This window comes from Pteropus vampyrus, unplaced genomic scaffold, assembly GCF_000151845.1.
Source record: "Pteropus vampyrus isolate Shadow unplaced genomic scaffold, Pvam_2.0 Scaffold81, whole genome shotgun sequence".
Lineage (NCBI taxonomy): Eukaryota > Metazoa > Chordata > Mammalia > Chiroptera > Pteropodidae > Pteropus > Pteropus vampyrus.
Window position 1 is genome coordinate 4,416,870 of NW_011888862.1, and position 14,524 is coordinate 4,431,393.

The 14,524-nt window shown below is 37.5% G+C and overlaps 2 protein-coding genes across 2 annotated transcripts in view; both read right to left on the reverse strand.

The window, feature by feature from the left end:
* VEGFD (vascular endothelial growth factor D) overlaps positions 1 to 5,778 on the reverse strand; it is a 37,131-nt gene extending 31,353 nt beyond the window's left edge. The window contains exon 1 of the mRNA XM_011362971.2: positions 5,221 to 5,778. Within this exon, the coding sequence (XP_011361273.1) occupies positions 5,221 to 5,310 (90 nt within the window). The 5' untranslated portion in view covers positions 5,311 to 5,778. The remainder of the gene's footprint in view (positions 1 to 5,220) is intronic.
* A 373-nt stretch (positions 5,779 to 6,151) lies between these two features.
* PIR (pirin) overlaps positions 6,152 to 14,524 on the reverse strand; it is an 89,327-nt gene continuing 80,954 nt past the window's right edge. The window contains exons 11-12 of the mRNA XM_023532347.1: positions 10,445 to 10,511; positions 6,152 to 6,465 (exon numbers count right to left, since the gene is read on the reverse strand). Of these exons, the coding sequence (XP_023388115.1) occupies positions 6,350 to 6,465; positions 10,445 to 10,511 (183 nt within the window). The 3' untranslated portion in view covers positions 6,152 to 6,349. The remainder of the gene's footprint in view (positions 6,466 to 10,444; positions 10,512 to 14,524) is intronic.

Consider the following 14,524-nt stretch of genomic DNA (forward strand, 5'->3'; position numbering starts at 1 on the left):
AAATTTCAGTGGCTACAAAGTTCTCTGAGAACACGGCCACACTGTAAATGATCTACCCTGGCTACTTCTCCAACCTCAATGACTGCAGCACCAGCCTCCACTCTCCCTACTGGTCTCCACACTGGTCTGCTGGCTAATACCCAGACCCTCGGTCCACCACGGCCACTGCACAGTGGTGGCCTCTGCCTCCCTCACTTCCTGCAGGGGACTACACAAACAAAACTGAACCAGAGAAGTCTCCCCCACCCATCACTCTCTGTCTCCTCCTCCTGCTTGATTTTTTTCATGGTACCTATCACCCCTGACATGTTAGATTTGTGTATTGCCTGCCTCCACTTGCCATACTGTAAATTCCATGAGAGTTGAAACACTGGCTTCCTTCCTGCGGCATTCCTAGCATCGAGACACAGTAGGTGCTCAACAGAAAAATGAATCGTCAAATACTGGAAAATTCTGATGAGAGGCAAGGGAGATCCTTTTTGAACTAGGACATCACAGCCACTCAAGGCTTTCATGATGTGGTTGCGATGATCTTTGCTTTTCACGATCTTTGCTTTATAATGTCCTACGATCTTAGTAGAGACTATAAGAAGTAGTGGCAAGAGACAGAAAAGTGGACTTACCACCACAAAGGCAACCTAAGAAGAAAGGTCTCATCTTGCCTCATCTCAGTGACATCGCAATGATAGTTTCCCACCCTCTCCACTAATCTCAAGTGGTAGGAAAGACATGAGTTTAGAAAGGTGCTCAGAAACAATTTTATTGCCACTTGAGTCTCTATTTCTCTAGTACCTCTAACTAATTGTGGATCAATGTGCTCAGGAGTTCCAGATCTTATTACATCAAGATCTACATGGAAGCATTCCAAATACTGTATTTTCACTTCATAAATTGTCTTTATAAGCCTGTCCCAAGAGGGGTTCCGTAATGAAACGCATTCAACATTCAGCTTTAATATTATTTTTTTTCTAGAGCTCTTAGGGGTCTATAGTAAAGGTTTATCCACAAATCCAAATCAGGATTTTTAAATTAAAAATACGTCAGATAAAGAAGTAGTACATTCAATATACAAGATACGACTGGTTCTATTGTATGCCAAATACCAGTAATATGCTAGACCGATATAAAAGCCTCAACCACCAGTTAAAAGTGACTGACTAGAACTGAACGGGTCTACATATAGAAGCGTATAATTCAACACGTTCGACTACAAGATCCTAAACGAAGAAATTAATGGAAAACGTTTCAAATGTCTTTTATGCCAAGGACTCTGCTTGATAGAAAAGTAGACAACAGCTCATTGGGCCACCCGACTAACGACAAGGTCAATGGACTTCCTGTGCATGACCTTGGAAGTGGGAATAGGGAGAGGAGTGGAACGGGTCTGCTTCAGATGCACCCACTCCTTGTTATTCAGCTCGCTCTAGAGACAATTTCAGGAGAAGGCAAATGACACAAAGGTTATTAAGTCTTGTCAGCTATGCGGTTCTCATCAAAATTAGAGGTATCCCACATTCTTGTGGATCCTGGACTTAATTCCAGTCTTACGCAGGGTTTGAAATGACTCTAACATCCAGATATTCTTCCACCAGTTAAGAAAGAGGGGGCTAAAAGGTAGTGTGGGGGAAAAGGAAATAAATTTTGTCAGAAAAGTGTTGGGAGAGCCTATCATGACCTGGAATTATTCCTTTATCCCTCTATTGATATGTCTGTATCAGTGACTTGGAAAAGATTTATGGAGGATGGATTCCCCTAATGGCTTATCGAAAACACCAGAAATAGTGCTGGCTAGAAAGTCAGTGTGAACGATAGGACAGTGAGGTTGCACGTATTTATTTGCCAAATGCCCAGAATGTCTACACTATTTCACTCAGGGCTGTCACATACAGATGTGAGTCTCTGTGGACAGAGCTTCCTAGAGTTGTGCAGTGTACACCCTGCACAGCTGTATATGACTATCCTAACTGTATAAACAAGCTGGAGAAAAGAGGCACAGAGATAAACCCCATAGCTAGACGGTTAATCTGATTATATTAGTGAGTCAAGAACAGGCATTGCAGATGGGGGGAGGGTTGAGGGGCTGGGTGAAAAAGGGAAGAGATTAAGAAGTTCAAATTAGTAGTTACAAAATCGTCACAGGGGCATACGGTATAGGGAATATAATCAATAATATTGTAATAACTGCGTATGGTGCCAGGTGGGTACTAGACTTAGGGAGATCAGTTCATTGATTATGTAAATGTCTCACCACTATGCTGTATGCCTGAAACTAATATAAAGTAATATGGAATGTCAAGTCTAATTGAAATATGTATATTTTAAAGAGATTACGCGTTGGGTTAATCTTATTTCTAGAAGAGAACATGTTCTGCTTATAGTGAGAAACTTAGCAGCTAAACAGTATATACAGTAGATGTGAGTTGAGATTTTCAAATAGATTTATATCAGTTCACAAATTCCATGCACTGCTGACTCCAAACATCTCTCCTAAGTACACATGGCAAAACCGATGAAATTAGGGTGCCTTGTATTTACCCCAAATACCTGAAAACGTTTATCTGCAAAGATCTATGCACCCCGATGTTCAAAGCAGCATTATTCACCGTGGCCAGGACATGGAAGCAATCAAAGTGTCCTATGATAGATGACTGGATAAAGAAGCTGTGGTACATATATACAATGAAATATTTTTCAGCCACCAGAGAAATACTGCAATTTGTGACAACGTGGGTGGATCTTGAGATTATCATGCTAAGCGAAATAAGTCAGACAGAAAAAGTTGAAAACCATATGATTTCACTCATATGGAGGATATAAAACTGAAAGCAACAAACAAACATGACAGAGACTCATAGACACGGACAGTGGATGAGTGATGACCAAAGGGAAAGGGGGAGGGGAGAGGTAGTTGGGGTAAAAGGGGTCAAATATTTGGTGATGAAAGGAAATTTAACTTTGAGTGGTGAACGTACAATGCAATATATGTACGACATACTGTTGAACTGTGCACTTGAAACTTATTGGATTTTATCAATCAATGTCACTCCCAATAATTTTTAATAATAAAAATAAAAATAAATTAGGATGTTTTACACTCAAATGACACTAGGCACAACTGTCCGGGGTATTAGCAGCTGTTTGCATGGCTGCTGCAGAAGAAATGTTCACGGACTCATATAACTTAGTAGAGGCAACGCTAGGGTAACCTGAAAAAACAAGAGACTGTTCAAGGCTAGAAAGTGAGGACTGTAGGGGAAGGGCACCCCAGGGATAGATTGACAACACCGTCCATTCTGGAAAAGGGGTGGTCAGAAGAGGGAGGGTAGAGAGGAGCACCTACTCATGGACCTACAACTGAAGAGGACCCCGAAAACTTCTTATAATAGTGAAATATACTCATCTCAAAAAGCAAAAAATAAAATTCGTATCTCAGTGTGTAAGCTACTACCATCCTGAATACACTTTCATACTAAATTCTAATTCAAACAAGAGGAACATTAACACTAAGAAACATATTTCTCCTTAGATTTTTCTCCTAAGAAAAAGTTGGGGGGAAAAGAAAAATACAACATCGATATGATAAACCTCTTTATCCCTCCCTCACCACTCAGAAAATTCCTGTTTAACTACAGGCAACCTTTCCTTTGCATCAGAAATATTTAATGTAGCTGAGGTTTGGGTGGACATAAGCTCAATATCTGTAGCTTTACTTTTTAAAGGAAATTTGGATATATCTGAAGAAAATCACTAATAGTATTACTAAACATATAATGCCGCATCTTCCATGTGTAAGGACATGTTTTCTGTCACATGCAAATTCAACTGCTTTCATCCACTCCCCCGTTCAATAAGTCTATGTGTTAGCACTTAAAACCGCACTGTAGCCAGGACATCTAAAGAATTCTTGGTGTCTGTGCTCTTTAAAAGAGTTGAACAACCTCAAGAAAAGTACTCACTTCCTAGAATTCAGTTTCTTCTTGTCCCATCAAATAAATTGATGTTTTCAAAGTACAATGGAAACATTTGGCAACATTTTAAAACTCCATGCAATAAAATTGGGAGGGGGAAAAAAAAAGCATAACTCCATGAACCCAGCACATGTAAACCTGAGTTTTGTGCACCTAAAAAAAAAAAAAAAAAAAAGCAGAACAGCCTGAAAAGTCTTACTTGCTTCAAATAAGTTAGATTTTTTTTTTCTTCTGTTACATAGGCTCAAAATTGGATTCCTTTTCACCGGTCATCTGGCATCCAAGCTGGAGCTGAATGGCTGCGATCCCTTTCTCCCAAGTACATTTGGAAATTGGAAAGTTAAAAAGGTGTAGACTGTCGAACAACGTCTATCCTAATACAGAGCTGACCCTTTAGAGATTTACTGTATGTCTGCTTACGTACTGTATGTATATATCTGTGCTTTAAACAAAACAAGCATAACTTTTTCAGCCCCAAGAACCAATTTTCCCCTGTTGAGGGTGCTATCACCCCTGGTGAAAATGCATGTCCTAACGACAGCTACAAAAACTCAAGTCCACATTTGATTGTTCATAGCCAGAAATTCCTAAATCAGTAATGATTTAGCACTACTTTGGTCAAAATAATTATAGCAGAATCATTTTCAAAATAAAAGGTTAAAAAATATAATCTATGAAATACATGAAATACATAAAATTGGGTGAGATATTGCTTAGTCAGTAACATCCCAGTTAATTTTTTTTTTGCATTATTGCCAATTTCTTGGGCTCTATCTGATGCTTGCTCATAGAATCAAAGATTCGATTATGTTTCTAGATGGAGGTGATGGGTAATTTAGAAAAACAGATAGAAAAAGTCTGTAGAAAGCACGTAATTTTCAATTTACATAAGAAATTAACTAACTAAACTAAATTAACTAATGTTTGCTGCTCACAAACAACCTGAAAATAAATGGTCCACAAAGTTATCCGTGTCACAGAAACGAGTCAGTGCTTCATTAGAAAATCACTGTGCCACCTGCATATACAATTAAGGGGAAACCTGCCTCTCTGAAAAGATTCCAAATGTTCATTCATGTTCTATTACATCTTCAAATCAGCCTCTCATCATTTTCAAACACTCATAGCAAGACTCCCAATAAGCCTAAGAAACAGAACACTCATTAACAAATAGGGGATGCAAAAAAAGAAAGTACTCCGTATAAGACAATAAAAAAAAATGTACATCATTTTAAACATTAAGCTCACTTACCTTCACTGGTCCATGTTCATAACTGGAGCCCTGCACCAACTGCAGATAAGACATCATGAAAATATTCACCAATGCCCACTGTCTGTACATTTTGAATATTTGAATATCCACTGATCACCAAGAAGTTGACATCAGGCAGCTAGAGAAAACTGTTTCAAAAGGCATTCTCCAGAAGGAAAGTTTTAAAACCCCAAGATTTCACGTGGAAAAACAGATAATCAGTTGTGATCAAAATCCAATGAAACGACTTCAATTAGTCAAGGTACGTTTTTGCACAATCTTATGGGGGGAGAGAGATGAAAAACTTTGAAATGTTCTCATGCTCCAAAAACAATCAAGAGATAGACGTATCTTCCACTTGCAATGAAAAAGCACATTAAATCCATTTCGTGTCCAGAAAATTTTAAAAAATCTCTCCACCCTATATCCCAGGTTCTAGCTGCTTTGTAAAGAGGTGGTGAGGCCACCAATGTTTGCAGCTACAGGAAAGCTGGAACCCAATTCCAAATTCCAACTTTTTTCATAACCCTCATGGAAGCTTGCAGAAGCATGTGTCTTAAATCTGACACAGATTTTGGCAGAAAATGCAGGGGAGTCTTGGCTGTAATCCTGTGGTGTCCCTACCAATAGCAGGGCTGTTTTAAAAACTGACTCGAACGCTCAGGGCTGCTGTTATTTTAACGCAGATAACCTGTAACGTGAAACCCCTGCACATAGGCATGACTGTCGTATCCAAATTGCCTTGCTCAGGAAGGGACTTCGGATGCTCACAGTCAAGTACCAGTGACACACCGAAAGCAATCAAATATGCTTTAAAAAAACTCACATATGCACAAAAGTAACAAAATATCCACCCGCACATAAAGAGCAAACATACGCAAAATGACTTAACAGAAGCTTAGTAACTTGGGTCAAAATGAAAAACACTGACTTAAAGAAGCAACAATTAGATTTATTTGCATGTGCCAGGAAATATCTCACATGCATTGCTATAAGAACTATGTTATCACTTTAGTGTGGAATTCTTCAGAAGCATTGGCTAAGTCAGCTTTGGAATTCAACGTGTTGAGTGGATGGATGTCACGAGTAGCAAAATTCTAGAAAGCATTGAGACCCGCTCTTGTGCTCTTCACTTGTTTCCAATCTTTGATTTCCAGGTTTTGGCTCTTTCAAACCCATTTTTTGCATTTCTGAAATCAAGAATGGCCTGAGAAATCTCTTCATTGGTGTTCATCACAAATGGACCTAAGGCAGAAAGAGATATTCAGAAAGTTCTAGGTGACGATAATATTTTCTTCTATCACTAGAAATGGGACGTGTTTCTGTAGTTAAGTTGAAACAAATCCAGGCATATCTGAACAATAAAATTTTATTTTCACAGCGTCCAATCCCCAAGGACTGTCATACAAGTTTCTTGACTAGGATTGTATGTGATTATAAAGACCAAATTCAGATAAATCAAGGCGATTGCATGTCACTCATCCATTGCAGGTTGCCATCAACAACAGCGATATCTTTATTCAAAATATTCTTAGATTTGGTTCTATTACAACCATTTCTGTATTTGTTAGGGGTTTTTTCCTTCCTTTTTTTTTTTTGAGATATAATTGTCATACAAGATTATATTAATTTCAGGTGTATAACATAATGATTTTATATTAGTATATATTGTGACACAGTTACCACAATAAATCTGGTTAATATTCATTACCAAATATAGTTACCAAATTTTTTTCTTTTGATGAGAACTTTTAAGATCTACCGTAGTCGTTAGTTTTATAGTACTAGGTGATGTCAAGAACTGAACCAATCTGATACAAAGAATTGGCAAATCTCATCCTAATTTGGTGTCTATACATTATATTAGACTGTGTACTTACATGAGGGGTCTAAGTCGTTTTTGAAAATTAGTAGCACCTCACTGATTATAGACAGGCGATTACAAAAATTTCAAGTCAAGAAAGTATATTTTAGATTCACTAGGGGCCAGCAAAATTCTTCTATAAAAGGCCAGACAGTATATATTTTAGATTTTGTGGTCAGAAAGTTTATCTCAACTACCCAACTCTTCCGTTGAAGTGAGAAAGGAGCCATAGACGATACAAAAGTGAACAGGCATGGCTGTGTTCCAATAAAACTTTCTTTACAAAAACATGCAGTGGGTAGATTTAGTCCCCAGGTCAGAGTTTGCTGGTCCCTTCATCTAATTCCTAGGTTTGAATTCTGGTTTTGCTAAGAGTGTAGAAGTCTTCCCCTGATCTACCACGAGGCAGAGTGTCTATTGCTTCCCTTTTCTTCACACTTTGTAGGAGGAAAGGGACACTGTCCTGGAATGTATCACTCCTGTGGTCTGTTGGATAAACAAGGCCAGCTCCTCCGTGGCATTGGCAATGTCTCAAAAGCAACTGACAGATTGGTCCATTCAGTATATTTCTTCTATCACTCTGCACAGATTACTGTCATTCCTTTTTTGTTAAAGTTCCTCCTCTAAGGAACTTGCTCTGAGAGACCCGGATTAAAATATAACTGTGTGACTGAGAGGAAATCACACATTCAAACTTCTTAACCATTGTTAGCATATCAGCAGAGGTTCGAAGTTCACTTTAATTTAACATTTGAGAAGGAAAGCACAGGATAATATGCTTTGATGATGTTCCAGCCTTTTGGGAGGTTGTAGGGAATAGGATGGTCTTACAAAGAGAAAACCAAAAAAAAAATAGCATCGAAATTCATTCATCCATTCATTCATTCAACTACCTATCTACTGAGTATTAACTGAGTGCCTATTAAAGGACAAACATTGTGCTAGGAGCTAGAGACAATGACACGCTCTTCTCCCAAGGACATCAAATCTATCACACAGACAGATATGAAAACAAATTATTACAAACAATGTTATATATGGAATGATACAAGTTTATAAAGCCTATGGAATCAGTATAGAAAGTGAAGGAAAGGTACAGGAAAGGATGTACAAAGGAGGTGATATTTGAACAGGCATATATGGAGGAAAGGCATTTTCACGATTAGCATGCTGAAGAAATTGAGGATGGGGGCACATTGTTGAACAGAGGGATCGAAGCAGGAAAAAACAAAGGGAGAGCTCATATGTAGGAAGAGGCGAGACTCCTCTAGGCTTTGGATTCCATCCACAGGAAGAAGTTTGGACGTAATTCTGCAGGTGATCAGGAATCACTGAAGGGTTAAGTAGAGAGCAACGTGACCTAATTTGTAGTTTTTGAAGAAGACTTTGGCATCAGGGTAGAGAAGATGTCTGGCCTGGGCGGCCAAGTTGATGGTGGAATTGTTAAGGGTAATTAAGATGCAGGACATGGAGGCTGTGGGTAGAGCAAGGAGTACGGTTCTGGCTATTCTGCCATGAAGGTACTGGAAACAATAAAATGGCTTCCCAGCAGAGGTGCTTGGTATATCGTTGGAAATGTGGATCTGGGGCTCATGAGAGAAATTTCACCTGGAGATGAAGAAGATTTGGACTATATCAGGTAGGAAAGAATGAGAGATCCCTCATATGTGAAATAAATAATAAATCCAAGAGGGCACCTGGAGAAGCCAACTTTTTCAAGGACACGTAGAGGACAGGGAATAGCACTCAGAAAATGAGAGCAGGTACTGAGCCAGGGACCCATTTCCAGCACGTCATTAATTTGCTGTAGTCCGGACTTGCACAGCACCTCTCCTATCCCCCCCATTATTTTCCTGTAAAAATGGTGCACTTCTGGGCTTCAATTTTGACACTTTTCTGGGGTATTCTACCATGCTTCTCAATTTATAGCGTGCACATGAATCATCTGGGAATCTTATTAAAATGTATATTCTGATTCGGGAAGCCTGGAGTAGGGTCTGAGACTGCATTTTTAACTGTCTCTCAAGTGATGCTGATGCTACTGGTCCATGGACCACGCTGTGAGAAACAAGGGAAGTACCAGAAGCTGGGAGCCCTTGTGAGCCCAGTTGCGTAAACTCATCTCCTTAAATCCTCAAGAAGGAGAAAATCAAACCAGAAAGCATATGTTTTGGGGTTTTCTGCTTTTTCTCATGTCTTTTTTTTTTTTGGATACTATATTATCAAATTTATTTTTTTAATTGAGGTAACAATAGGCATACATTATATTAGTTTCAGGTATATAACATGATGATTTGATATTTGTATATATTAGGAAATGATCACCATGATAAGTCTAATTAACATCCATCACCACACATAGCTATAAATTTTTTTTCTCATGAGAACATTTAAGATTTATTCTCTTAGCAACTTTCAAATATGCAATACAGTATTATTAACTATCGTCGCCATGTTGTATATCATATCTCTCAGAAACCATGTTTTTAATCGATCAACTATAAGGGTTATAAACAAGAAAATCATTTGATACTTATAGGTAAGCCCATAAATCCTCTTTCAAACTACAGTTTTCATCTCTTCTCTAATTAAACCTTTGAACTCCCTCCCCAGTAATAAAACTTGTATGAGTTTACTAAGAAAAAATTTAAAAAATAACTGGCATGAGTTTAATCTCTCATGATGCAGAACCTTGCTATAGTGGAGAGAGCACAAAACACGGGGTCAGGAGTTAGAGTTCGAATCTCAGCTCCACTACCAACAACTGTGTCCCATCAAGAAGCCGCAGGACAGAGTGAGGGGCAACTGGCATGGCACGAGGCGGGGTGGGGAGGGTCAGTGTTTGGAAACCAGACAGTCAGAGTATGAATCCAGCTATGTGGCCATGGGCAAGCCAGTAAACCTTTGCACCTCCATCTCCTCATTTGGAAAAGTGGGACGAGAGTACCTACCTCCTAAGGGTGTTTTGAAGATTAAATGAATTAATTTTTGGAAAGCATTTCGACCAATTCTAGTAAACGAGGAAATGCTACCCAAGGATCTGTTAAGTAAGATATCAAGATCTTATTTTCCTCATTTACAAAAGGAACGTGAGTACATCGATGCTAAGGACATTCCCTATTCCAATGCTCTCTGACATCCCGCGCTTAATTTGTGGACACAGTTAAGGACACGCCATGATAAGAGAAACAAAGGCCTTAGCTGATTCATTAAACTAATATTAGTCAAGAGATGGTTATGGCTGTCATGAAATATAAATAGGTAATAGAATAATTTAAATGTCTGGGTTTTAAAAAGTTTTTAAAAAATGCTTTGCTTCTCATTAACTGAGATTTCAAGGCACACGTCTTTTGGGCTTACCATGTTGGACAACTGGTTCCCTTAATGGCTCCCCGGCAATTAGGACAAAGTGGCTTCTCTCAGGATCCTAAAGTCAAGGAAGAAAGCATCAAATGATAAACATGCTTATTCTTGAATGTCAAATTAGGAATAATTTGAAGTTGACATGCTGGCCAAACGAACAATGTTTCTAATTCTGGGTATAAATTCCAGAAATATTTTCTGTGCAGCACTCAATATGGAAACACTTATTCCTTAAGATATTTGGTAGCATTCAGTACTCAAGAATAAGTCCAGACCACTAAAATATTAACCTTCTCAATTAAAAAAGAATTTAAATGAAGATTTTCTTTAACTGGAGACATCTTTAAGACAAACTGTGTGACCGACATGGCTATGAATTGACTATGTGATTATAGAATTTACAATTTCCCACTAACAATATAATTTTTTAATAAAAGATTATTTATGCTAATCCAAAACTAAGATTTTATTACTTTCGACATTTATTACTAATGTAAAACATGCCCCAAAACATTACACTAAATCAAATCTTATAAAAACATCCAAGGGACATCTGCTCAGGCAAATTTCTCTCCAAAAGGGTCCTATTTGTCAAAGTCTCTAAAAGTTTTTGTTTAGAATTAAGATTGAATTTCCCCCCTGAAACTGAAAAAAAAAAAATGTTATTTATAATATCCAGTGTTAGTGTGGATGTAGAGAAAAATACACTTGTATATATCGTTTAGGTGATTTAAAATTGTGCGATTATCTTTCCAGAGAGCACTTGGACCATGTGACTGCAAATCCCCACTACTGCTGATGTCCTCTGACTCAGGAATGCCAGAGAAACCAGAATAACCCCCCACCACACCTGTGAGCAATAATAAATAAGTCCTTTAAGCCACTAGATTTTATCTTGGTTTGTTACTCACTAATAGATAACTGAACATTATATATTTCTTTTGAAGCATCTCTTACGTTTATTTGATTTAGAATAAAACGATAAATAAAGCCAGAACGATTAGACTCTTTAAAAGAATGCCTTCAAAAATTTTATAAACCATCACCCGTATTCTAATAATAAGCATTTTTCTAAATATGGGATAAAATATTATGTTATATCATATCATATTATATTGATATGCTTTTACTAATACAAGGCTCTTTAATTAGAAATCATTAGAATGTTACTAGTACCAGAAGATTTATCACTGGATTCAATAAAAATGAATAACGAATTCTCTAATCTTTCATGCAGTTAAAAAAAAAAAACTTGTATTTTATAAGACAGATTTATTTCTCCTTCTGCCTCCAACTTTAAAAAATTAAAAGAGACTTTAGGGTAAAATGTTTTCTGCTAACATCTTAATTTACTCCTGACAATCCCAGGGTTGGTGTCATTTAGTATATCTACCCAGTGGATGCTGTAATCATTTCTTCATGTTTAAAAAATGTGTTTAACTTTTCCTAGGCCTATATTAATTTATGCAACATTACCTTACCTATCCATAACCCAACTTGCTATCAAAATATGCAAAGAATAAGTCTACAAAGACTTCTGCTAATTCAAATGTTAAAATAGATGTCATAAACGCCATACACTAAGGATTAATGCTTTAACCTGAGCACAGACCCTCACTCAATCCCTACTTATTCTTGCTTTATACACAACGCTAACAATTAGGCTTTGTGGTTATCAGATCTATAACTGACTCAAAGCTAGAAGACAGGAAAGCATTTCTGGGTAGCAATATGAGAAAATGGACAACTTAATATCAAGGATGGGAATGAAAAAGAACTATGAAATTAGGAACAGAAGCTTAAAATTAGTCTTGGACCACTTACTGTAGGGGCCAACAGTCCTTAAAGATGTCATCACACTTTTTAGTGCAGGATAATAATTAATATACGTGCTGATCTCCCAAGGTTATAAGTGAAATCGTGCATAACAGAACATAAGCCCACAAAAAAAGTGTTAAGTTTCTATCTAAAATGATTTTTTTTTCAGTGTCATGTTTAAACGAGTAAAAATTCAACTTGAAAAGAAAACCCCAGTTATCGAAAAAAGTTTATTTTCTAAAGGCTTTGGAGTGCTGAGATTTTAGTGTGAATCAACAGGCATTTGAAAGAAAAGTATCTTAGAAAAATAGTTCTGATTATTGGTGCTACATCATTTATAATTTAATTATCAGAAAGAAGATGTCACTGAATAGTGTTTTGAGGTTTGTGTTTTTTTTTTCCCGGAAGGGAGACACCCTTGAGTTTTAGGGTCAGGAGACAGAGGAGAAAGAGTTGGGGGTTATGAGAGAAGCAAAGAGGAAAGGCTCACCCTCATCCCTGTAATGGATGTGCTGACTTCTAAGACTGTAAGGTTTTTAATTCCGAAGAAGCATCTTTTGTAACAAACGTCCTACGGTTTATACATTTTAGAATAATAAAGGTTGAAAAATAAAAGTTTTGCTCCTTTTGCTATTACTCAAATCAGTGATGCCTTTCCATTTATAATTCAGACAACAGCATAAAAGGACACTTGCATTCGGTCTGAAATGAAAAATGATTAAACTGCTAGGTGTTGAGTTCAGGGGTTTGGTTTCCCATTTCAGAAATCTGAAGGATGGTCCAAGTTTCTTTTAATGACTTTTCCACAAAATTAACCTCTGAGTGGCCCTTCTGCTCTAACCTAAACCAGATGTTTTGTGTCTTTTACTCTTTTCTTAAATGCATCGTTTTTCCCTCCTTAACCAGCCTTCTTTAGTGAAAGCTGATAATCTTTCTGGATATTCAGTAGAGTGCTGATGTGGTTGAAAGTCTCAACTGCTGTTATGTTGAAAAATCCTTGTCTACGGTGATCTTGTGTACAATGTCAGATGATGACAATCACGTAAAAACAAAGAGAACGAAAGACCTGTTTAAGACAGGAGTCCCTAAGTCATTGCCTTTTTGGGGTCTGATGAAAAGACCCCAGACAAAGGTAACAAAGGCCCGCTTACTGCTTCATGTATAATTACCCCAGCTAAAATTCCTATCTCATGGGGCACCATCTCAGGTTTCCTAGTTCAGAGTTGGGCCCTTCTGGGTTTACTTAAGAATTGACTTTTGCAAATTGCTCTCATTATTTCATAAATATTATTGCCAAGATATGTCTTGGGCTCCACTGATACCAACGATAAATGATCGAAGTCCAGATAAGACTCCATGATTCATTTAAAGTGTTAATAACTTCTACACTATGATCATGCACTCACAGTACGTTCGATTGATTAGACTCTGAGAATGAATCTAAAAGTATGCTTTTGCTTCAAGAACATTTATTATAGTGATATGTTACCTGAAAAAATTACCAGAAAGAAACTGAGTTTTAGCATGGCTTAATTACATGTAGTTGTTCTTACTAGATTTCATGTTTATACTACTTTGGCCAATTAAAAAATTAAACAATTAATTGTTACCAGTTTTAAAAAATTAATGGTTTGTTATGAATTTTTACACATAAATAAGCAAAAAAAAAATTGTCTCTAGCTTTCATAGGGTATTTTGTTTTATTTCTGTCTTTCCATCCTTATTTTAATCAAATGTTAATCTGTATTAATGTAATGAGTTCATCGTGAATGGTGTCAGTTAAAAAGTGTTGTTACTCTCAAGTACGGTTCTGATGGCATTCTATGAAGAACTGATTTTCTACCTTGACAAACTACAAATAAATTTGCGAATCCAAGAGGCTAAAGAGCTTCTCCATAGAAAGCACTTCCATAAACATGGAGCTGAAGGTGAGATCGAGCTTTTCATATCAAATCCATGTGCCATTCTGAAGCCATAGTTAGAGTCTGGGCTTTCTCTAAGAAGTCAAAGGACCTGGCTTAAAGACTCTTAAATCTACCATAAACCAAGGTGCCCGTAGTTGAAACCTACCATGAGAGACTTCAGAGGAATGGTCACAAAAGACAATCCGCCCTCTGAGTGAAGATGACAGGGGTCCCTGCAGCCTAAAATGTGCTGGCCTAAGACGAGTCAAGTGCTAAGATGGCATGGAGACACCCGGGGAGAGACAAGATTGTGATCTACATCGACCTCTCCTTGCCTTCCTCTCCTACCCCAGGG